Source organism: Bubalus bubalis, chromosome 17 (genome assembly GCF_019923935.1).
Source record: "Bubalus bubalis isolate 160015118507 breed Murrah chromosome 17, NDDB_SH_1, whole genome shotgun sequence".
Lineage (NCBI taxonomy): Eukaryota > Metazoa > Chordata > Mammalia > Artiodactyla > Bovidae > Bubalus > Bubalus bubalis.
In genome coordinates, this window is record NC_059173.1 from 56,526,466 (window position 1) to 56,552,136 (window position 25,671).

General features: G+C 38.7%; 1 protein-coding gene across 6 annotated transcripts in view; it reads right to left on the bottom strand.

The window, feature by feature from the left end:
* Window positions 1–6,579: 6,579 nt before the first annotated feature.
* Window positions 6,580–25,671, bottom strand: part of INPP4B (inositol polyphosphate-4-phosphatase type II B) — a 458,048-nt gene continuing 438,956 nt past the window's right edge. For 4 of the 6 annotated variants that reach the window (XM_025267083.3, XM_025267089.3, XM_025267090.3 and 1 more), the window contains one exon: window positions 12,520–13,929. In XM_025267083.3, the coding sequence (XP_025122868.3) occupies window positions 13,755–13,929 (175 nt within the window). In that variant the 3' untranslated portion in view covers window positions 12,520–13,754. Of the gene's footprint in view, window positions 12,491–12,517; window positions 13,930–25,671 lie in introns of those variants that run through there. The other 2 variants (XM_025267085.3, XM_006053797.4) reach the window with 2 other exon arrangements.

Below are 25,671 nucleotides of genomic sequence, written 5' to 3' on the forward strand. Positions count from 1 at the left end.
AACATGCTTGTCTTATTCCTGATCTCAGAGGGAAAGGATGCAGCCTTTTACCATCAAGTATTCACTGTAGATTTTGTATAGATGCTGTCTATCAGTTGAAGAGTTTTCCCTTGTACTGCTAGTTTTACGATAGTTTTGTTTTTTAGGAATGAATTTTGCATTCTGTCAAATAATATATGAGATGATCATATAGCTTTTCTTCTCTAACTGTGATTAACATTAATATGATTAATATGATTAATACTGATTCATTTTCAAATATCAAACTAGGTTATTTCTGTGACAAATCCCACTTGTCTTGATTTGCTAAAATTTTGTTTAGAAACTTTCCATCACTTTATGAAAGTGCTGGTCTGCAGTTAATTTTGTCACGTTGTTGTCTGGTTTTGATATCAGGATAATACTGGTCTCATGAAATGAGTTAGGGAATACCCCTTCCAATTCCAGTTTCTGAAAGAAAATGTCACACCTGTAGGTACGTGAATATCAGAAAAGAAGAGAGAGGCTAGTGTATGGACATCCCCACACCGATCGACACAGTGTATGAGCTGTATGTGCATGTGAACCGTCAGTGCCTGAATAACAATTTGTACAATGTGCAATGAGACACCACAGATATTCTCCTAGAGGATATTGCTCACTGAAAAACATGAAACAAAAGTCAAAGGATGTTTAGCCCTCCATTTGCTTTCTCTTTAAAGGCAAATCAATTCAAGTCCGAATTCTTTTCTTTAGACATAAGTCAGGGACCTCTGAAATAAAAAATATTCCAGAGGCGATGCATTCACCTTCCTTTCAGGTGAATTCTCTCCTTGTTCATGAAGCTAACAAGCGAAAGGCATAGAGTTATGCTATCTTCAGTTAACATGGGGGGAGATGGAAAATAACAACGAACTGATTCACTCGGGGTTAATTAATGGCAAATCCAGACCTCATTAGACCTCTTGCCTCTCACTGTGGTGTTATGGTTGTTTCTTCAGTTATATTTATTTCAGTGAAATTGCTTTTCATTTTTATCTTACTAGTGACTTTAGAATCGATCTCCAAGATAAAATGCAATTTTACAGTAAAGTAATTTTTATCAAAAGCAGGCTGCTTTTACTTTAACCCAAACTTTTAATGTTAAAGTTCCTGAAGGCTTTGTCTTAGGCTTTTTTTTTTCTTACTATATTTACTCCCCAGTTGAAATGGAGGTCCATTTCCCCTCTGGCTTTTCCTCTTGGGAATTGATCTTTTCCAGTGCCATATAAGGGCTGTTCAGGTGACTCAGATGGTAAAGAATCCACCTACAATGCAGGAATGTCATGTTCAATCCCTAGGTTGGAAAGATCTCTTGGAGAAGGAAATGGCACTACACTCCAGTATTCTCGCTTGGGAAATCCCATGGACAGAGGAGCATGGCAGGTTACAGTTCATGGGGTCTCAAAGAGCCAGACACGACTTACAGACTAAACGATAACAACAAATGCCATAGAAAGGGATGGAGATGTGTCCATTTCACCTGCCACAGAGGTGGACAGGGGCACAAAGGGTCCCTCAGAGCCTCCACCCAGGACACACTGATGGAAGAGAGTCCTTTCGGGGACTGATAGAATCATTGAGAGAGAAAGGGTTTCTTTCTTCTTGTGAGATGTATGCTGAAAATACTGTACTGGCAGAGACTTTCTGGAAAATTGCACTAAGGCATAGGAAAGAATAGCAAAAAAAAAAAACAAAAAAACACAAAAAACCATGATGGGAGCGGGTAGAGAGAGTGAGAGAGAGCTTGAGATAATGCAAATCATCACTTAAAGATTTAAACATCCTATAGCAGATGTGCCTATAACTCAACCCCTGTTCTTTTTCAGTTTGAGTCAAGAAATTGCTTTTTCATTTAAGCTGGTGAAATTTTTTTGTCACTTTCAGCCACCAAGTGCTGACTACTATTCTGAGTGTTTCTATTCATTTACTCACGAAGACAGCTCACACTGCTTTTCTAGTCCCACTGTAGACTCGCCCTGGATCCACTTCCATACTTGAGTCTTGGCTTGGATTGGAGGAGTTAGGCAGCTGAACTTACCATGTTCAAAGCCAAACAACTGGCTTCCCCTCAAACCTACTCTTGTTCTCCTTTTTTTTTTTTTTCATCTCAGTATGTTACCACCACTTTTCAGTGACTCAAGTCAGAAATTAAACTCACCTTAGTTACTTGGTCCCTGTACTCCCCCCCTCCCCCCCACCACCAGGCCATCAACAAGACCAGCCATTCTTAACTTCCTAAACATTACATAAGTTACTCTCTCTACTTTCAGTTTTTACTGTCTCATTCCAGTCCAACACCATCACTCATTGTATTGCAATAGCCTGCCAGTGACTCACACTTTCAGTTTTGATTTCCTATAATCCAGCCTCCACAGGCACCTGGAGTCAGCCTTTAAAAACATAAACTTAAGGCACTTTGATCTCCTGCTTGGAACCTTGTAATTTCTTCTAACTGCACATAAAACAGAACTTAAATCCTTTTTCCATAACTTTAATCTTGCATTCTCCATGCCCCATACTCCGTGGTTCTGGCACTGGCTTTACCACATTGTTTGTCTCTCTCTTCCTTTGGTTGGATAATTCTCCTCCTTTACAGCTTGACCACCTTTTATAAATCACCTACACCATTATTCTCTGTCAAAATTCCTAGATCATTTACTTCATATTATACAGATCACTCATAATCACTTATTGTCATTGGCTTTATTTTTTTTTCAGGTCAAAGCTTTTATTTTATTTTATTTTTTAACTTTGCAATTAGTCTGGACTGTGAACTTCATGAAATTTAGACCCATGTCTCTTGTCTACCCCTAAACACCTGGATCCACCTTGTCTGCCAGCTACACAGACACTCAAAGTATCTTTTGGTTGTTTGTTAGAAGATTCTTTGATGTGGGCCATTTTTAAAAAGTCTTGTATTAAAAAAAAATAAAAAAAATAAAAAGTCTTGTATTGAATCTGTTATAATATTGCTCTGTTTTATGTTTTGGGTTTTTGGCTATGAGGCATGTAGGATCTTAGATCCCTCACCAGGGATCAAATCTGCACTCCCTACATTGGAATGTGAAGTTCTAACCACTGGACTATCGGGGAAGTCCCTGCAAAGGATCTTTTGAATGAATGAAAGATGGAAAAAATTAATATACAAATGAATGGATGGATGGCACAGGGTATATTACAGAAGAATTTGAATGGTGGAGACTAATTCCATTTAGAGTTATATGAGAAAATTGCTTTAGAATAAGAGACATGGGCAATTCCACTTTGAGCAATAGCTTTGGAAATGGTGAGAAGAAAGGAAATAGCCTCAGAGAAAACTTGGGAGAAAATCTGGGTGTCTGAGTGTGTGTGAGTGTGTATGTGTATGTGAAAGACACACAAACTCCTAGTGTATATATGTATGGAGGATAAACTGCAGGAGATAGATAGAAAATAAGCCTTGGAAGAGAAGATAAAGATATTCCAAATTGTGGATTTCACTGAATATCAAACTTCATTTAGTTTGAACAGAACTATGGTCATGAAGGTGGATGAAGAATGCATGTCAAGAAAATAGCTGTGGCCATGAAAGGGGGAAGTAGAAGATTTGAGAGATATGGCGGTAACATGGACAGACCTTAGTGACAAATGGAATATCATATGTCAACAGAGATAAGAGACGTAAAGCTGATTCAACCTTGTCAACCTTTGTGGCAAGGATACAGATTCTGTTAGCAGAGACAGGAATCCAGGGAGTGCTGTGTGTAAACTGGGAAGATAGCGATGATATTAAATATATCGTAAACCATATACATACAGAAATAGGCAGCAGCTACTTGGAAAAGGTGGTGCTGAATTCCACCTGAAAAATCGAAGACAAATAAGTTAATGAGCAACAACTGCTACAAAGAAAAATGTATTGAATAAGTTCTATAGGCTGAGGGCATCAACCAGAGTTCAGTGCTTGAAATGGAATCCTGTCATCTTTAACAGAAAATAATACAGTATATACACTATGGGGAATTTGACATTTATATTATCATTGGAAAGGTTAGAGGAACTTCATGTCAGAAGAGGATTCTTACCAGGTTCCTGACATCAAGCCCCTTTGATCCAGCCTTCAGGAACCACCCCAGCCCACAAGTTAGGAAAATGCTATTGCTATGGCGGTCACCATGCTGAAGTTACAGTCATTGCCATTGGCAAGCTGCAGAATTGACGACAGATGTGGGAGTCCAGCTGCACTAACTCTCCACTTGGATGTGTCTGGGTGCCCACTTAGGTTCACAAGAGGTCAACACTTCCCATCCCTTGCCGTCTTCCTGCCACTTGTCTGATATGGCATTGGTGGGTGTCATTGGCAGAACCTGTAGGATACCCTGAAGTCTCAAGGGAAGGGAGCTGAGGAAATGTAGTTTTTAGTCTTCTGGCCCTTATGTTCCAGCAAGTGGGATTTCGGGGGCCTAAACCACAGTGGAAATGGAGGCTGAGGGCCAGCAGAGAAGACCCAGCACAGTGAGCATGGGGCATAGGGCTAAACATATGTGCTCTCACTCACTTTTCATTGAGAAATACTGCGTTAAGTCATACTGTTGAGACAGGTCTGGGATCTGGGACCCTTTGCTGCAGTGGTACAATGCTTGGAGCTGGACACAACTCTCCATGAGCAACAAAACACAAAGAAACTGTATGGGACTAAAAATAACTGTGCATGCACAGTTAGGACAAATTTTGGACAAAGACACAAAGATTCCAAAATACCCTACTACCATTTTCACGAGTTTGGAGCAAAAGCAGGGTACTGCGCATGCCCCCTGCACTCAACACCACCAGAGGGGTGGGCAAAACACCTAAGCCACCCCTCCAGCCAGCCCCCTGGACACACCCCTATCCTCACACGATATAAGAAACAAGCTCAACCCCTCTGAGGAACAAGCAAGCAGGAGAACATTTTGTTTGCTCCAGCTCCCCCTTGTTGCAGTGAGGGCCCCAATAAAGCCTCGCCTGAATTTGTCTGGCCTTTGATCAATATATTGATTAAGGAGGCCAAGAACCCTGGTCAGTTAACATTATAACCCTCATTTTACAGATAAGGATCTGAAGGCAGGGAAACATTAAGTAACTTGACGTATGTCTGCATTTAACAAAGTAGGGGAATCAGATTTGCATCCAGGCATTCGGACTCAAAAGCCCACATTCCTTAGCCCTGTCCTAGAATTTTCTCCTTAGAAATAATAATTGAAGACATCAAAGGAGCACATTTTGAATGAGAAATGAACAATACTGAGTGCAGACCTTTGGGCAATCCTTCAATGTAGGAACCAAGCAGAGGAAACAGATCACTTAAATTCAAAGGTGAATTATCACCAAGAATGTGGTGGCTTATGATCTGTTTGAAAACTGAGAAGTTATCACTCTAGGCAAGAAGCAGATCATCAGCCTCACTGCTATTGTTTAATTCTGAAATGAAGGGCTATAGCAATAAACTCATGGCTTAGGAGAGAAGGGAGCCTTTGGTAGCTCAGTGTCATATTCTTGGTATTCTATCCCAGTGTGCTTTCCTCTCTCATTTTAACTTCTCAGTTAAAATTTATTTAAAAATCTGTTCTTGGGTCACCCTTACTCATCAGGACCGTTGAGAGAACAGAGAACTCAGTTTTTGTTGTTCTAGGGAGCCACAGAAGCATGACCATGTGGCTACTTTGGATTTTATGGTTGCTGGCTGAACACGCTCCAACTATATCCATTTACCCTCCCAACTTCCCTCTCGATAGCTCTGGAGCATATTTTCTGAGTCCCTTGTACTCTGACTTCATGTGTGTATGTCATTTACAACACTCAAGGAACTTTTGCATGGGTGTTAAAGACAGAAGAGTATTCTTGCTTCACTCATGCTACCCTACCGGTTTTATGGCAGGTAGCATTTTGCTATAATTTGCTATGAATTGTTTCACCGTGGAGCTACGTCTAGTATTGTTCCTGATCAGATGTAGAAAGACACATTAGTATGAACATGTACTGATGATAATGACATTAGAGTTTCTTGCTACAGGATCAGATATGCTCTTGAATTCTCCAGATGGTAAAACTCCTTTCTTTCTTTACGTGTAGTCAACAGTCTCAGTTAAACTTTTTTTTTTGCTATAACATGGAATTAAAATTCTTGGGGATTTACCTTCTACTATCAACTGCTATAATGAATTATAATTGATAAGATCCAAAGAGCCAATAAAGAAAAGTTATCTTATGTACTCAAATGACTAATATAATCAGGATTGCAAAGATCAGTGATTTGCCCAAAGATGAAGCATCTGGTTCTTGCATCTTTTAAAATTATAGTTGATTTTAGTCTCATAGAACAGCAACCCTGAAAGATGCATTCTGCTATTAATAGTTACTAACCTAGTATCAATGTAAAATTTGCACTGCAATTACACTTCATCAGAAAATTAGTCTATTTTATTTGAAATACTATTTAGGCTATGCTTCTGCTATTTCAATAAAGTTTTAGAGATTTCTACATTGACAAAAATGAAAAAAAAGTATAATTTGATATTTGAAATGAAAAAGACAGAAACATAAAAAATAAAAATCACATTTATTAAAAAAATATACACACAATGTACAATGAATATGGTTTACACAGAATAATAAAACAAAATGATATTTCTTCAAATGACAATATAAAGTGATCTAACCTATTTGTGCCTCATTTCCTAGGACTACACATTATTGGTTGACCCGGAATATATATTTAACATTAAAAGAAAACAAATGCAAATGTTTCAGCTAAGTACCACAAGAATCTGAAAATCACATATTAGGTTAAATAAAATAATAAAATATCCACAAGAGGGTATGTGTACAAAGGATTGCACATGTGAAGTGAAATGGGAGTGTCTATACAGTTACAGAAATGTGGCATCTGCCTTTTAAAATTTGAAAGCTCTCTGTCATGAAATGGCTTTTTAATATTTATAGTGATATAAAAGCATCATAAGAGCTACTAATATGTAGATAACATAGCAATCTTGCTAATATTTGAGTCAATACTGCCTGCCAGTCAATAAAATTGCACCAAGTCATCAGTAAAGATGTACTGTTGAGCTGTGCCCTTGTATGACCTTAGAGTATTCTGATAATTTAGGAAGACTGTGAATGTTTCATACCATGAGTATGAAAGTGCAACATTTTAAAGACTAAAAGATAAGTGGCTTAGTGGTAACAAATCCACCTGCCAATGCTGGAGTTGCAGGAGACATCCCTAGGTCAGGAATATCCCCTGGAGGAGGAAATGGCAACCCACTCAAGTATTCTTACCTGAGAAATCCCATGGACAGAGAAACCTGGTGGGCTACAGCCCACGGGATTGCAGAGAGTTGGGCACGACTGAGCCACTGAGCACAGCATGAAAGGCAAGCAACATATGGTTTATCAGGCAACAACACTTTTAGCAGGTCTTCTCTCCTTTAATGTTCAGTCTCTCTGGGTACTATACTGAACTGTGAGTCATGTTTTCCTTTTTAAATTTAAAATTCTGACTATTCATGCAATCTATAAAAGTTCATGCTCAGGAGAGCCGATGGCACGTACGTATTTTAAGTTAATAATACCTTACAATGTTTTCCTACCTCCTTGATACAAATACTCAGATATGATTTGTTTCTTTGACATCAGAAATGCTTTAGATTTCCTCTTACATGCTTAGAAATAAAACTAAGAGTGTTTAATCTGCACTATAACTCAGAAAGAAAAAACCCAAATTTCCATACCTTAACTTTATACCTAATTGGCCTGCCATATTTTATCTAAAACATTAACTGCATTTTTTTATTCTTGAAGTTTTTGCTAGAGTTAACATCTGTTTGGAAAGTTGTAACTTAAATTTCTTCCAAAGAAACAAAAGATCTAATACATTGGTAGTTTCTTTATAAAGTAACGAAACGTAAATATGGAGGGGAAAAAAGCAAAACTCTTGCAGATTGCAGCTGGGCTAAATGAATGTGGATTCTGTGAATTTACCTAAAATTGTCAATCTACTATACAACTCTCAGCAAATTATTCTCTTCAGTAGCACATAATCTGTAAAGCCTCCAGCTATTAGAGATGCCTTGTGTTCAATATATTTGCTTTACTCTGCAACTGCTAATCACAGTTTTTCTCAGACCAGTTTCTTAAACCTGTGATGAAAGTTGATTTATTTCTCAAAAGATTATAAAAGGTGGCCTGTATGTTGAACTAAACCACTGATAGACCATCCTGTTTGGAAATCAAACACCTAAACATTTGTGTGATTTAGCATGCTGCCAGAGTTTAATTTGTTTAATCTAACAGTTTGGTTTCCAATTGAGCTATATTTATTAGAATCTGGGCCTGATAGTATGTTACTGCTTTTCCAGCTTTTAGCAAACGCTAAAACTATAAACTTAAAAACTGATATTGAAGTGCATTTTTAGTGATTTTCTAATTAGGCTAACATTTCCCTGAATTTTGCCTGAAGTTGTTATTGCTTACACAAAAGCTGCCTTGCTGAGATTTCCCTTGCAGAACATCATAGAGAGATAATTTTTATCTATTTATTTTTAAAAATTTTACTTTTTGGCCACACAGCGGGGCATTAGTTCCTTGACCAGAGATCCAATCTGTGCTCTGCGAATTGGAAGCATTGAGTCCAGTGGAGTGGAGCAACTGGGCCACCAGGGGAGTCCCCAAGAAATACATTTTTAAATGAATTGTTATGACTGTTTTAAATATGAATAAACATAAACAGCAAATATTACTTATAGTCTAACAGGAGTCTTTAAAGAGGGCATAAATCAAGACAAAACTGTAGCCATCTGAAGATGACTGCACTTGGTATCATTTTAATAATTTAATACGGCTTCCAATTATTGATTATTTTCTGGAGAAAAAGTGATTGCGGCATCCAGCTTTGTGCTGGTTTTCCAGGAATTCAAAGTATGGGTTGGTAGCATTTGGCAGTTTCTGGGGTGTAACACCCACCATGGTCAATTTCAAGCTACCTATGTGATGTTACTGCATGCAGAGTCAGGAAGTGAGGCCCAGTTAGTACATTATAAATATCATGTTTCCACCGGACAGATACAATTGGCATAAATAACCTCAGCAGCAGGTATAAATAGTATAATATAGTAAAATATTTAGGTTTCATTAAGCTTTGATGATCATTTTTAATAAGATTTATTCAATTGTGTTCTGTAATTTAATATTTAATGATGGTTGTGTTTTGAAAACTGGCTTACAGAATTTAATGGTCAAGTACTGTGAGTCAGGACCAGCCAATTTCTAGCACACCACTATTATTCTCCTCTTAGCACCTAGCAGACTTTACATAAGAGGGACTTGGGTTTGCTTGGGAAGAGAAGCATGAATCTTCTCTCCCACTGTCTTATTCTTAGGCAAAATACCATACGTAGTTGAGAGAAAAAAGGGAAGTATCTCCCACCCAGATGCTTGCTTTTAAGACCTCACTTCCTCAGAACAAGAGGTCATAGTCTTGTAAAGACTGGAGCTTAATTACCTGGCGTCCTGCTCTCACTGGGCAGCTGGTCATTTCAGTACAAGCTGTCAGCAGGATCAGATAGCTGCTCTGACTCATGGGACTACTGGATCGACCAAACTATTTACATCAAAGGATCGTTTGGGCAGAGTGTTGATAAAACCCAAGGTAATAATGACAAGAAAGAAACAACCGCACAAGCAATAGATGCAAAGGTACATCTAAAATACGCGTTTGCTTCAGTAGAATATTTCAAACTTTTACGTTCAGCTGTTCTGCAGAACATTTTTCAGGCTCTGGATCTTTGGTCACTGGGTCAAACATACATAGGATTGCACTTTCCCTTGCTTTTAAGTACGTTTTCTGTAGGACTTTGTAAATAGCTAATCCTGAAGTGTTATCTACTTTTGATGACATCAGAGGGCAAACATGTTTTTGAGCAAAAAAATTATCTTGTTTGGAAATGTTTTCTTGGTTCAGTGTCTGGCTCAACGTGATCTCTTAAAACAAGAATGACTGGTGCATCTTTTAAATGAAAATGGAAGCAGAAGAACATGACTGAGCCCGTGTTTATGCAAAAGAGCTTTTAAAACTTTTAGTATAACATTTTCTCTTTGATTTAGAAAGGTTTAGTAATTTAAGAAATAATGAAGTAGTTTTCCAAGGATACTTGAAATATCTCTCAGGAAAGGGGTGACATTATTGTTGCTACGAAAAAACATTTGCTTGATGAAATCTACTTTTAGAATATGAACAAATATAGGTTTCCAATAGGGGAATGCAGAAAACTGTTAATAATAAATGAGAAAATACATTACCTTCATTTGTATTACAGTAAGTTCTACTCTTTGAGAACTTCTGTAATAGTACTTCATAAAAAAGAAAAAAAAAACACTTTGAAATGTCTTCCACAAATAGAAAACCCTACTGTTGGTTTTCTGGTTAATAAATATTCTTTCCATATTTGAATCAAGAGGTTTCATTTTAAAAAATACAAACAAAAACTATTGTTCATAAGAATATTTAGAAGATGATAAATCACTTAGGGTAACTTGGAACTCAAGACTGCCATCTGATATACTGAATGTGGCTTCACAGTTACTCAAGGGAATCACTGTCATACCAACTGCTTTACCTTAAACCAATGGGATAATGAAAATAACCACAAATCCTACCATTTTAAAATGAAACTGAAGAATTCAAAGATTATATTTACTCATTGAAATTGAGAATGAGGTATAAAGGAGAACAAGATAACCTGTCCATGAATATATCCACAGCACACAGCATCTTTACATGAAAAAGGCTGTAAATATTTGGACAACTGCCTCAAGTATAATGCCTACAAGTCCTTAACTAAAATAACAGATTGACAATTCTAGCATTAAAAGCCTCAGAGGGTTATTTAAAATTGCAGCAATTTGAAAAGCCCAACATGAGCCTGGAGATCTGTTTGGAATCTTTATTTCAATAGGTATCTTGATTGAGGAGCTATCCTATCAGCTAGGAAAGCTACAGATGATTTGTTGAATGTGGTCATTGCTAAGAGGTGTCTATGTAACAGGTCTTTGGCATTTCCAAGGGAGACTGATGCTCTAGATCGCATGCTCCTCTGATGAGAAAGGAAAGCATATAAATTCTTAAAATAGGGAGAAAATAAATGTCATTTGTTTAGACCTTTGTACTTTAAGTTTCAATTACAGCAATACATGTCAAGGCCTATTTAGTATCCTTCCCAAATTTTCATGTATATATTTAGGGTGGCAATTTACAGATCAGATAAGCTACAAGGTAAGAAGGGATTGTAACCAGGGTTCTAAAATCATCCAGCTGAGTAAGTGGGGGCCTATCTTCCTTGTACTTTAGCCATTTATAATATTTATAATGTTATACATGAGGATCTCTAAGGCAATGTCTGATTTGTAGTTTTAGGAAACTTATGGTGTTATTTTACCAAGTAAGGGCAAATTTGAAATTCAGTTTAGGAGAAATAATTGTTTTGGTTTATCATTAATTATGGTAGCATAAGTTTTAAAAGGTTCATTCACATATACTAATCTATGCCAGGCAATGCATAGTTACATCATTGACTGATAAATATTAAGATAAATGCTAGAAAACACCTCAAAGATATTTTACAGTCTTTCATGAACTTGACTACATGAAGTTTAGGCTGATGGGGCAAATCAATCCAAGTCAGAGTTTTGAAAAGATACCATGTTTTCAAAAAGTATTTTTATTGCTTTATTAACACTGTCCGTCAACATTTTTAGGAGGACCAGTCACACCTTCACAGGATGACAAAGTCTTTACAAACACATAGGAACTGCTTCTGTAGTCAGGTTCACAAGTTAACACTCCCTAATTTCCATTCACTAGAAAAATATTTTTAAAGCCCACAAATGGGCTCTCAGGTTGTATATGAGAAAAGATGGGAAATATCTCAAAGCCTCTCTCCTTGACACTCTCCTATCATGGGTTTGGAGTGGAGAATGCCACTCTCTGAATCACCTCCAGAGCCCCTGAAGCAACTTAGGTTTTCTCAGAATGTCTTTCATTAAAAATCCCATGAATGAAACGTACACTTTTTGAACTGATCTCAACCAGCGAGAATCAATACATAGAAGCTTGGAACTAGAAACACAATATGATTTAAGATTTGTTTAATGGATTTCTTTCAGAGTCATATGCTGATAACTAACTCAAGAAATCCCTAGATTTGGGTGAACATTCCTGATCACCCCCCTCCACAAATTCATGACAATGAAAACAGAAAACGGTGGAGATTTTCCAACGGAAGCGTATTTGTGTTCCTGTTTATTTACATGTTGGTAAACTTAGGTGTCAGCTTTTCCATAAGTCCCCTCTGGAGGTCTGTAGTACTTGGGGAAAGCCATCAGCTGTAGCATGTTGAAAGCATACTTCCTGCATTTGATATTCTTCAGTACATTTTCTATGCGGCATCCTTCTCTGGTGAAAGGGAAAAAGCACAACTTCATGAAACACAGAATAAATAAATATGCTTTATTTGTTCAATGCAGAGTTGCAGCAATAGTCCGAGTAAAAATAACAAAGATTCAACTCTACATTTTTTTTTTTTTTCACAAATGATGATACATCTTACAAAATTAAATCCTAGGCCAGGCCCAATACCATTATTGCCCTCGGAAAAAAGATGAGTAGAGTCCCTTTGCTCTTAACATATATTTAAGGTTTAATAAACTCTTTAAATATAATTTGATCCACAATACAGCTTCATTTTCATTTCATAAATATATCTGCCTTTTTATAACTTTTCCACAAATGAATGTCTCAGTCTCTTTAAAACACATGAACATCTACACGTAGCCCTAAGGATGTAGGTTCTAGGAATAAGGCATTTAATTAAGTCTGGCCCTATAGATTTTTAAAGGAAAGTTTCATCTCTATTTGACTGCATTATTTTAGCTGTGCAACGAGGAGTAAAATGGCTTTCCAAACAGCCTGGTCCAAGTCTCAGCTTTATCAAGAGGAGTGCTTGTGTACAGATAGTACAAAAGTCACAGGTGCTGAAAATGGGGCATCCAGACACAAACAAGACTTGGTTAAAAAGAATAGAAAAGTACACTGAAAGCCAAATCAACCCAAACCATAGTTACAAATGGATTCATTTAATTACAAAACAGAAATAGCCATTCTCTCCATTAAGTTACTTGACAGAAAAAACGTTAATTGCAGCAAAGAAATCACAGAACTAACAGGTTAAGAAATCGAACAGAGGGTTCTATCAGCTGACGGCGACAATGGGATCAGCACAGTGGAAATCGAGTCTGGATGGAAGGAACCTCCCACATCTGTAGGACTTGTCTCAGGGTTCCGGGGTGTTGTGCAAATTCAGTCTTAATTTCTTTAAATAAATGGAAATGGGAAGAGGAACAGGAGGTGCAGAACTTCAAGCTTTCAGGATTCTGTTCTTTGTCTTATTCCAAAGACAGGAATTTAAAAATTCTTCTTGAGCTAGTTAACAGTTGGGAAATGCTTTTCCATGAACAAAAAGAGCGAAATAATTCACTTAATGCATAGTACCTCTTTTCTTTTAGCTTTTAGGAAAAACAAATAAAACACAATTCAAACATTTGCTTGTTCTTTTTTTTTTTTAAATTCTGTGAATCTGAAAATGTAGAAATTACAGCATTGTCCCCATAATTTAAAGTCCATTGTCAGTTGTAGAAAAGAAAGGAATGCAACATAAAACTTATTGGTATTTGGCTAAAAGTAATGCAAGACTTAAAATAAGCCACACAACCAGCAGGTGTGAGCTGACAAGCAGCAAGGCGACAGGATAGAAGTGTCGAGAAGTTGGCTTGTTATCAGTTAGACAGCCTGTTTCAGGATCGTCAGATTCATTCAGTGCTCCCTGGGTTTGTCTGCTGTTAAACAGGGAGGGGGGGCAGGGAGTTAGGGGAGAAAAGAAAATAGTATAGCATTCACACAGTAAAGAAACTCAACCTTAGATATCCTGAAATACAACACATTATCTTATATCATACAGAAGTTTCAGATGAAGTTTTTATGCTAAATAGACCCAAATGCATCCCGTGTACTTTTTCTACCTGGACTACAGTGACAAATACATTAAAAAAATGAAAATTTTTTTTGCTTTTTGTGCAGAAAGGAAGAGAGAGATGCTACGATGATATTCACATGGGGCAAATATATATTTTGCCCCAAGGAAAAATTCAAGAAGCATAACAGCACCGATAGAGAACATGACATGGATTAAAGTATGGATCAGCCCTTAAAAAATAATCTGATAAATCAATACATCTTTGGAAAATGAAATGAGAAACATGGTATGTAGTGAAGGAAACAGATGTGTTTGGCACATTCAAACACACCATCTATTGTTTCTGTACCTATATAATGTATTTAAAGTTATAAAAATGATTTATGGAAATGGCTTGGTATTTTAAATGAATTAAACACCTGACATGTCATCCTTGCCAGCCATAAGATTAGTTTAACAAAATCTGACTCAGCACCCTTCTGTTGGTTCAGCTCATAAATTATGTTGTCTCCCGCTTATCTTCCTAAAATGAGGCCAAATATATTTCCTATAGACTCCTGAGCTTAAAGGAGATTCGTATTTGCAGAGTGACATGTCAAAAAAGAAAAGATTCTAAATTTCCAGGTTGTGTGTTTTCTGTGTAAGTGAAAAACGAGCATTTGTAATTGGGCTGAAATGCAGTTCCAATTATGCCATATTTGAAACATGCCATACTGATGTGAGTTGAAAACACAAATTCTTTTCTATGGTACAGTTCATCAGTATTCAGAGTATTCAGACTTTCAGTCACTCAGTTGTCAAGGCATTTTTGATCTCTATCAGCTCCTCCAGGTTTTAAAGCAGAAAAACAGGGGTTGCTCAGTCTATGAACAGTGCTATGTATGCAAAGGTACCTTCTAAACAAGCCCCTTGCCATCCGTGACCCCTTTTCAACCAGTGGCAGCCTCTGAAAACCCCCTACACAGAGATTTTTGACCTGGTGTCCACTACAACCAGTGGCCACAGGTGGACAAACAGCAGTCTTGATGATTTTCAACAGTGATCTGCCTCCATTTAAATCAGTCATGCTGGGCTGGGTTCTAGTGTTCCCTTGTTGTTGGGTAAAGACCTACGGGTTTTGTAGCCAGTGACAAAGTGAACTACTCTTATCTGGAAAACGAGTAGTTTATTGTGTGAAATGGAGTACTATTTAATTCCTATTTTCAGTTGCATTTGGCTACTTGTTCAACTTTCTACTGCTTACTAGGTAGGAAATATGTAGTAGATTTTAAAGTATGGATACTCCCCCACCTTTATCCCTTGGTATCCACATGTGGGAATGGGAGATTGGGATTGACATATATGCACTCTTGATACTATGTATAAAATAGATAACAAATGAGAAAATACTGTATATTCCAGGGAAGTCCACTCAGTGCTGTATGGTGAACTAAATGGGAAGGAAATTCAAAAAAGAGAGGATATATATATATATATATATGTACAGCTGATTTACTTTGCTGGACAACATAAGCTAACATGACGTTGTAAAGCAACTATTGTTCAATATATGTTTTGTGGGAGGTGGGAGGGAGGTTCAAGAGGGAGGGGACGTATTGCACACTTATGGCTAATTCATGTTGATGTTTGACAGAAATCCAACCAATATTGTAAAGCAATTATTTTTCAATTAAATTTAAATGAATTAAAAAAAATAAGATATGGATACCTTTGAATGTGACTAACAAAAGCTTTCTTGTCCAATATTATTTCTCTAATATCATCTTTACTAACACTCACTCCTGTCCACTATTAAGATGAAGGTTATCTGTGGCAAATTAACTTTGTTACAACCTTGGTTCCTTTCCAATGATTCTTGTTAAGAGAGAAGTACAGAGTCTCATGTATCATTTACCTATTATCTACTATTATCTATCATAATATAAATATTACATTCTGATTACAAATTAAGGTTAAATATTAACCTCAGTCTATCAATCATATTATAGAAACGCTTTCTGTTTCCCAGTGGGTTACCCATTGACAGGCTCCAGCTGAGGCACAGACAACTGGTCAACAAGGAAGTTGAAACAATTTTCTAACAGTCTTTACTTCAAATGCAAGGGACTCATTCACACCAGATGGCTTTTTTTCCCCTACAATTGCCAGGGTACATTTATTATCTTCCAAGTCTTCTTGTTAAATATGCCTTCCAAGTCAAAGTACCACCTTAAAAGATTGGGTTCTTTTGAGGGGTAATTTTATCATTGAATTAATTTGTTGCTTACTAATTCTAGTCTCAGGAGATTAGAATAATATATTAAAAATGCCTTTGACATAGTCTTTCTATTCTTCAGCTGAAAGCAACATAGCCTATAAGCTGCCACAGCATGTAGAGCTTGAGGCCCTGACTATGTCACCCAGGGGGTACAGATGCTCTTGGGGCTGCTTTCCTGCTTCCTGCTAAGAACAGCACAAATGTTTATTTCTTCAGGGCCACAAATGAATTTTTCAGCACTCTGCAAGTGTAAATGCAAAGGATGTGCTAAGTAATAATATTAGTAATTTCCTCCCTGGGAGATTATGACAAATAATTAATTAGTGGCTGCCTGGCATGGCATCCTGACAACCCAGTGTCATTAGCTTTAGCCATCAGTGACGGGTAGATCACCATGGAAGCAAATCACAATGGCGTCTCCACTGAAAATGTGACATGATGAGACATTTAAGGGCAGTTACTGAATCTGCAGGATAGAAAATGATTTTTTTTTTCTTCAAAGACCTGTCAAAGCAATCACTTAAAATAGAAACAAGTAAAAATGCGTCTCATTCTTAAACACATCACTGCCTACATGAGGAGACATTTCCTTAAATAAAACCCAACGTGTGTTGACTTGATGATATTTGGTTATTTCCCCCTCTTTTCTATCACTGATTACTGCTGTATCCTAGATCACAAGGCTGACAAGTCCCCCACTATAGGTATCCTCTCAAATCATTCAGATCTCTGAAAATACAAGGTAGAGTCTTATCTCCCCCTGCTGGGTAATTATTCATGAATAATGTTGCTATTTGATATTTTATTCCTTTAACCACTGTAGCTCTTCAAGCTCCCACAAAGGAAAATTAGCAATTAAAACTGAATTGAAAAATCTTTCCTTCTGACCAGAAAGCTGATTTCCTCCCATGCTAAAATGAGACCATTTCATGTTTAATTACATTCAAGTTCGGAGTTATAGGCATAGCATCTTGAAATGATGAGCCAAGATTTTAGAGCCAATATCTCACTGGGCTTTATTTGAGTCCACATTCATCTGATAAATCGATCTTAATAGAGCACCATGTTTCAGGCTCTAAAATGTTGGATTGTGTCAGATTTTAAACTGGCACACCTGTGTAGAGATGAATATAATGTAGGTCTTTATCAATAAGAGATTTGAGAATGGTATCTACATCATAGAACAGGAGATTCTCAGACGCTAAGTGACTTTAAGAAGACTTCAAGTTGAATTACACATTTTATAGATGAGAAAATAAATTTAAAGGCTTTGCCTAGGCTTCGACAACAGTAAGTTGTAAGAAAAAGGATCCTGAGAATGTAGTTTGCCTAGTTCACACTGCTTATATGATAGTCTGGTAAAATAAGGGGAGAAGGATTTTTTGCTTGCAGTTTAGATTTAGGTCCAGTTTTAAATATAATGACTCAAAATACACTTAGATGTCAAATTACCAAAACTTTCCAAAGATTTAGCTTATAATTAGAATATTGAAAGTAGATTTCCAGGACATCTTTTTTTAAAAAAACTGTGCAATTGTTTAAATATGGGTGGGGGGAGTGTTTTAATAAAAGAATATCAAGGTTGCGATACTTTCCACTGGCTTAGAAGCAAGACTGGGCTTCCCACAGGGCACTAGTGTTAAAGAACCTGCCTGCAAATGCAGGAGAAGTAAGAGACGTGGCTTGGGAAGATCCCTTGCAGGAGGGCATGGCAACCCACTCCAGTATTCTTGCCTGAAGAATCCCATGGACAGCAGAACCTGGTGGGTTATGGTCTATGAGGCTGCAAAGAGTCAGACACAACTGATGTGACTTAGCATGCACGCAGAAGCAGGATTAGCTTTTGTAGCCACTGAATCCTCAGAAACTTTTAAAATTCTTTCTTCATTTTAACTGCATTTCAGAATCTAATACAAAATACATGTCACCCACAGGAAAAAACCCCTAAATTAGGAAATTTCTCAGAAGACATAAGACTATGTCACTGTTTGGAGTGTCCAGATCATAGAATGTTTTCAATAATCATAGACAAGTTTGCTATAAAAGAGAGAATGAAACTAGAACACTTTCTAACACCATACACAAAAATAAACTCAAAATGGATTAAAGATCTCAACATAAGACCAGAAACTATAAAACTCCTAGAGGAGAACATAGGCAAAACACTCTCCAACATACATCACAGCAGGATCCTCTATGACCCATCTCCCAGAATATTGGAAATAAAAGCAAAAATAAACAAATGGGACCTAATTAAACTTAAAAGCTTCTGCACAACAAAGGAAACTATTAGCAAGGTGAAAAGGCAGCCTTCAGAATGGGAGAAAATAATAGCAAATGAAGCAACTGACAAACAACTAATCTCAAAAATATACAAGCAACTCCTACAGCTCAACTCCAGAAAAATAAATGACCCAATCAAAAAATGGGCCAAAGAACTAAATAGACATTTCTCCAAAGAAGACATACAGATGGCTAACAGACACATGAAAAGATGCTCAACATCACTCATTATCAGAGAAATGCAAATCAAAACCACTATGAGGTACCATTTCACGCCAGTCAGAATGGCTGCGATCCAAAAGTCTACAAGCAATAAATGCTGGAAAGGGTGTGGAGAAAAGGGAACCCTCTTACACTGTTGGTGGGAATGCAAACTAGTACAGCCACTATGGAGAACAGTGTGGAGATTCCTTAAAAAACTGGAAATAGAACTGCCTTATGATCCAGCAATCCCACTGCTGGGCATACACACTGAGGAAACCAGAAGGGAAAGAGACACGTGTACCCCAATGTTCATCACAGCACTGTTTATAATAGCCAGGACATGGAAGCAACCTAGATGTCCATCAGCAGATGAATGGATAAGAAAGCAGTGGTACATATACACAATGGAGTATTACTCAGCCATTAAAAAGAATACATTTGAATCAGTTCTAATGAGGTGGATGAAACTGGAACCTATTATACAGAGTAAAGTAAGCCAGAAAGAAAAACACCAATACAGTATACTAACGCATATATATGGAATTTAGAAAGATGGTAACAATAACCCTGTGTACAAGACAGCAAAAGAGACACTGATGTATAGATCAGTCTTATGGACTCTATGGGAGAGGGAGAGGGTGGGGAGATTTGGGAGAATGGCATTGAAACATGTATAATATCATGTATGAAACGAGTCGCCAGTCCAGGTTCGATGCACGATACTGGATGCTTGGGGCTGGTGCACTGGGACGACCCAGAGGGAGGGAGGAGGGAGGAGGGTTCAGGATGGGGAGCACGGGTATACCTGTGGCAGATTCATTTCGATGTTGGGCAAAACTAATACAATATTGTAAAGTTTAAAAATAAAATAAAATTAAAAAAAAAAGAGAGAGCGCAGTGTTAAGTGAAATCACAGTCAGAGGAAGCAAGAGTCCTTGGTATAGGACACTGCATGCATTTCTGGATGTGACATGCCAAGGGGAGGGCTATTGTGAACTAGACGATGCCAGAGCAAGGTCACCAGGGAAATGACAGTGGGCCTGGAAACCTGGCAAAACAGAAAAGACTAGGGGCAATCGGAAAGGATTTCATTGGCTTAGAGCAAAGGGACATTTATGGTTAAGTGGTTGTTGATTTCAGATAGTCAAAGATTCAATCGTTTAAAGTCTGGGCAAACTGCAAAGCAATGGAAGTGTCTGAAGTAAGGAAAGATCTCCATGCATCATAGCCAATCATGTGACAGCTACTGTATAGATATCACAGTAAGTCTCCAACATGACCAATGAGCTCCATTCTGAGAGCATGTTCGCAAGTTCAATTTGTTGGTAAGTCCAACCAGGTGAGCCTAGGTACCCAACTAACACAATTGACTCTATAGTATTACTACTGTACTGTTATAGGTTTATAATATATTTCATACAAGTATACATAAAAAGCAAACAGACACAAAAAATAAAGAAAACAATTTTAATCTTATGGTACAGCACCTTTATGGAGAAGGCAATGGCACCCCACTCCAGTACTCTTGCCTGGAAAAGCCCGTGGGGTGGAGGAGCCTGGTGGGCTGCAGTCCATGGGGTCGCTTAGAGTTGGACACGACTGAGCAACTTCACTTACACTTTTCACTTTCATGCATTGGAGAAGGAAATGGCAACCCACTCCAGTGTTCTTGCCTGGAGAATCCCAGGGACGGGGGAGCCTGGTGGGCTGCCGTCTATGGGGTTGCACAGAGTCGGGCACGACTGAAGCAACTTAGCAGCAGCAGCAGCACAGCACCTTTTAAAAGTCCAGTAGTAGAGTACCACAGCTGGCATACAGGAGCTGGCACTGAGTGAACAGGCAAGAAGAGTTACCGACTAGAGGAGGGAGAGGAGGTGGGAGATGGTAGAGCTGAAGGACTGTTAGCAATTGGAGACAGAGGGCAAGTTGCAATCTCACTTATGCCTGGCACTGATAGCACAGGTCCTGATTGCTTGCTGGAACCAGATGGGTGTTCGCATCTTCGCAAGTTTGCAACTTAAAGGCTCATATGTAGGGGACTTACTGTATCTTATTCATTTCTTACAAACCCTCCAATGGGTTGGTATTATTATCCCCCACAGGTTAAAAAGGATTATAAAACTTGCTTAAGCAGCAGATAGGGGATTTATATCTTCATCTTACTAATAGAAAAACCATATTCCTTTCACCTTATGATTGGGTTCCTTTCAGCACAGATTTCCCCCTACCTCTCAGAAACTGGCAGGTGCAATTACTTGCTAGTTGCTAGATTAGATTAAGCAACCTCTAAAATTACTTTCACCTCTACCTTCCTATGATTCTTTGATTCTATTAAGACATAAAGGCACACTATAGAGATGCTTATTTTTCTACTAATAAAATAGTTGACAGTTCAATAAGAAATAGTTGGGGTATGGGGCAAAACACAAGCTGGAATCAAGATTGCCGGGAGAAATAGCAATCACCTCAGATATGCAGATGACACCACCCTTATGGCAGAAAGTGAAGAGGAACTCAAAAGCCTCTTGATGAAAGTGAAAGTGGAGAGTGAAAAAGTTGGCTTAAAGCTTGACATTCAGAAAACGAAGATCATGGCATCCGGTCCCATCACTTCATGGGAAATAGATGGGGAAACAGTGGAAACAGTGTCAGACTTTATTTTTCTGGGCTCCAAAATCACTACATATGGTGACTGCAGCCATGAAATTAAAAGACGCTTACTCCTTGGAAGGAAAGTTATGACCAACCTAGATAGCATATTCAAAAGCAGAGACATTACTTTGCTAACAAAGGTCTGTCTAGTCAAGGCTATGGTTTTTCCTGTGGTCATGTATGGATGTGAGAGTTGGACTGTGAAGAAGGCTGAGCGCCGAAGAATTGATGCTTTTGAACTCTGGTGTTGGAGTAGACTCTTGAGAGTCCCCTGGACTGCAAGGAGATCCAACCAGTCCATTCTGAAGGACATCAGCCCTGGGATTTCTTTGGAAGGAATGATGCTAAAGCTGAAACTCCAGTACTTTGGCCACCTCATGCGAAGAGTTGATTCATTGGAAAAGACTCTGATGCTGGGAGGGATTGGGGGCAGGAGGAGAAGGGGACGACAGAGGATGAGATGGCTGGATGGCATCACTGACTCGATGGACGTGAGTCTGAGTGAACTCCAGGAATTGGTGATGGACAGGGAGGCCTGGCGTGCTGCGATTCATGGGATCGCAAAGAGTTGGACACGACTGAGCGACTGATCTGATCTGATGGGGCAAAAATCAAAGAATGCAAAGAATGATAACACTGTATTTTGTTTCTAAAATCTCTTGCTCATTCTTACCTGCTTTCAGAATTAAAAAAAAATCTGACATATTTAATGTTTAGTTTCTCCCCCACATCTCTTCTTGCATTCTTCTTCCAATTTCACTCTTTTAGTTTCACAAAGTACCTAGACAATAAGAATATCTTCTTGTCCAAATAAGGAAGGCTCTTGGGACTTCCCTGGTGGTCCAGTGGCTAAAACTCTGCACTCCTAATGCAAAGGACCCTGGTTCAATCCCTGGTCAGGCAACTAGAGCCTGCATGCCACAACTATGAGTTCGCATGCTGCAACAAAGACCCTGCACAGCCAAATAAATAATACACATAAATACTTATTTAAAAAGAAGCAAGGCTTCAACTAGTGACACGTTCAGATAGTGTTTAACACTGCTTTGAATTTTGCAGACGCTCAGAAGAACAACTCAAGATAGCTAAAAATGTCTTATAAAAAAGTTTAAAAAGGAAAAGAGACAGAATGAATGAGTTCAAAGTATAATTGCTTCCATCAGACCATTTTCAGAGAATTGATACCAGATTTGATCTTCGAATTTTAGCAAGGGGAATATTTGGATGGGGTCCAGAAAGAAATACCATAAATGATTAAAGGGCTGAAGAAAAAAAGCTTCTGAGGAAGTGTTTAAGGTTAATTTTGTTTGGATAAAAAAGAAGGTTAATATGTGATGTGACTGCTACATTTGACTGTATGTAAGATAGTGGTAAAATCATTTTTGAGGTATTAAATTGTTTTGCTCTCTTACATTTTACCCTGTAGCATAAAGCACATCTCTGGAGATTTTAGCAGTGCTGAAAGCAAGAGCGGCCTGGACTAAATAGATTTGGTGTTCTTTAATCTTACAACAGAGAGTGTGTGAGGTGTCCATTGAGGGGGCAAAAGGATCTTTGAGGGTTGAAAGAGAAAAGACAGGGAGAAGGAGAAGGAAGGGGAGGGAGGGAGGGAAGGCGGGGAGAGTGAGTGAGAGAGAGAGAGAGAGAGAGAGAGAGAGAGAGCAAGCACAGTGGGGAGAAGACAAAGGGACAAATGTTGGTGCTTCCAGAGGATGACACCCTGTGTGGGGAGGCAGGACCATGGAGGGCAGGGAGAAGGGGGCAGCCAGCACACGCATCAAAGGGGCTGGCCCTCCATCATTGGTCTGCTTTGCCAAAGGCTCCCTTGTTTTGAGCTTGGCTTGGATACAAGGAATATGAAGCATCTTAAAGGTACCATAATGAATAGGAAGTGGGCATACCAGCAGTTGATGTACAAAATAAGACTGTGACAAGTGGAGAGCTCAAAACAATAGGAACCAATTTTCCACCAGCCTGGCTGGACAGGAGCTGAAATGTGGAATGAAGTTTATTTAAATAAATTATTTAAAAAGAAAACCAAGCCCTATTACCTTATATATACCTTGGTTAGTAAGCAGGTTATAGGGCAATTCTACAAAGAAGTATATAGATGCAGATATATGCCTATAACTCATTTTCTATTTCCCATGTGATTATTAGCTTTACTTTGTAGAAGAGTTCCTACAAGTTGACTCAGTTTTAATGGCTTCAAAGTATCAGTCAGAGAGAAGAAATCAGATTAGCCAATAAAACATTCTGTGAGTGAATTTGTGGCAAAAATACTTAAAAATATAAACAACCCTTGTCTCACCACTCTAGTTTGTCACTCTCTTGGACTGGAAAGAATTTTTACATCCCAGTAAAGAGAAAGTTAACAAGAAAAAATATAAGACTTCTGATTCCTTTCTTGATAGGTACCAGGAAAAGTATAATGAGGTAAGTCTATGGACACCCAGCTTTCCTGGTGGGGCAGGGAACCCAGCAGAGCAGGCAGCCTGACTCCATGGGCTGTTCTTGCTCTCAAATAAAAATAAAAACCCATGTATGCCTATGTATTCTGAAGGTACCCTGGGAAAAGTAGTGGGTATCTAACAAGAGATACGCATTTGGATACACCAAACAGGAAAGAAGGGCTTCCCTGGTGGTCCAGTGGCTGAGACTTTGTGCTCCTGATGCAGGGGGCCTGGGTTCAATTCCTGGTCAGGGGAATAGATCCCATATGCTGCAACTAAGAGTTTGTATGCCTCAAGGAAGGTGGAAGATCCTATGTGCTGCAACGAAGACTAAGCATATTAAAAAGCAGAGACATTACTTTGCCTGCAAAGGTCTGTATATCAAAGGTATATAGTAGTCATGCATGGATATGAGAGTTTGGCCATAAAGAAGACTGAGCACCAAAGAATTGATGCTTTCATACTGTGATGCTGCAGAAGACTCTTGAGCATCCCTTGGATAGCCAGGAAATCCAAACAGTCAATCCTAAAGGAAATCAATCTTGAATATTCATTGGAAGGGCTGATGCTGAAGCGGAAGCTCTGATACTTTGGCCACCTAATGCGAAGAGCTGACTCATTGGAAAAGATCCTGATGCTGGGAAAGATTGAGGTAGGAGGAGAAGGGGACGACAGAGGATGAGATGGCTGGATGGCATCATCAATTCAATGGCCACGAGTTTGAGCAAATTCCAGGAGATAGTGAAGGATAGGCAAGGCTGGCATGCTTCAGTCCATGGGGTCACTAAAAGTCGGACATGTGACTTAGCAACTGAACAATAGTAACAACAGAAAACATCAGCTCAGCCTCCCAATACCCATTTGGTTAAGTTTCAATCTTCCCTTTAAAAGGGGGAATGTTAAGATTACCCAATAGCGATACTGATTACGTAAAGGCACCTACCATATTCTCAGCAATAAAAATAAGTAAATAGGAAAATAAAAAAATTCTCTCCCTATCCCTCCTTTTGGGTTTCCCAGGTAGCTCAGTGGTAAAGAATCCATCTGCCAATGCGGGAGTCTCAAGAGATGTGGGTTTGGTCCCTGGGTCAGGAAGATCGCTTAGAGAAAGAAATGGCAACCCACTCCAGAATTCTTGCCTGGGAAATTCCATGGACAGAGGAGCCAGGGGGCTACAGTCCATGGGGTCGTGACGAGTTGGACATGACTGAACAACTAAACAACAACAACAAATCCCTCCTTTTGCTAAATCTCAGTTTTCAGACAAGGAGCACCTTGGCCAGATGTACAGCCACTTAGCTCGGGCTCTTTCTCCTCTCATTCTCCCTAATGGTGAGATGCCCCAGGATTCAGGACAGCACCCTTCTGGTTCCTGTGCTACAGATACTACTTCCAGGTGATTTCAGCCAGTCCCCTGACATAACTATGATGATATGATGATGAGCCTCAAATTTCTCTCTCCTTACTGTACACTTCTTCTCTAAATTACAGACACATATATTGCATCTTCACTTGGATGCTTACCTTACAGACATTTTAAAGTAATGAAGCATGGAAGAATACGCCACCCCCAAATATGCCACACTGGCATAAGGATTATTTCCGAGCTAAAGGCACTTGAAAAACAGCAGGTGCAGGAAGAGTACTCTGACCTCCCCTTTTCTTCCTGAAAGCAAGAGACAAAACCACCGCATGACAGATGCCCTGCCACTACGAGGAGGAAAGAAACATTCTTATCACCAGAGACAGGGAGTCA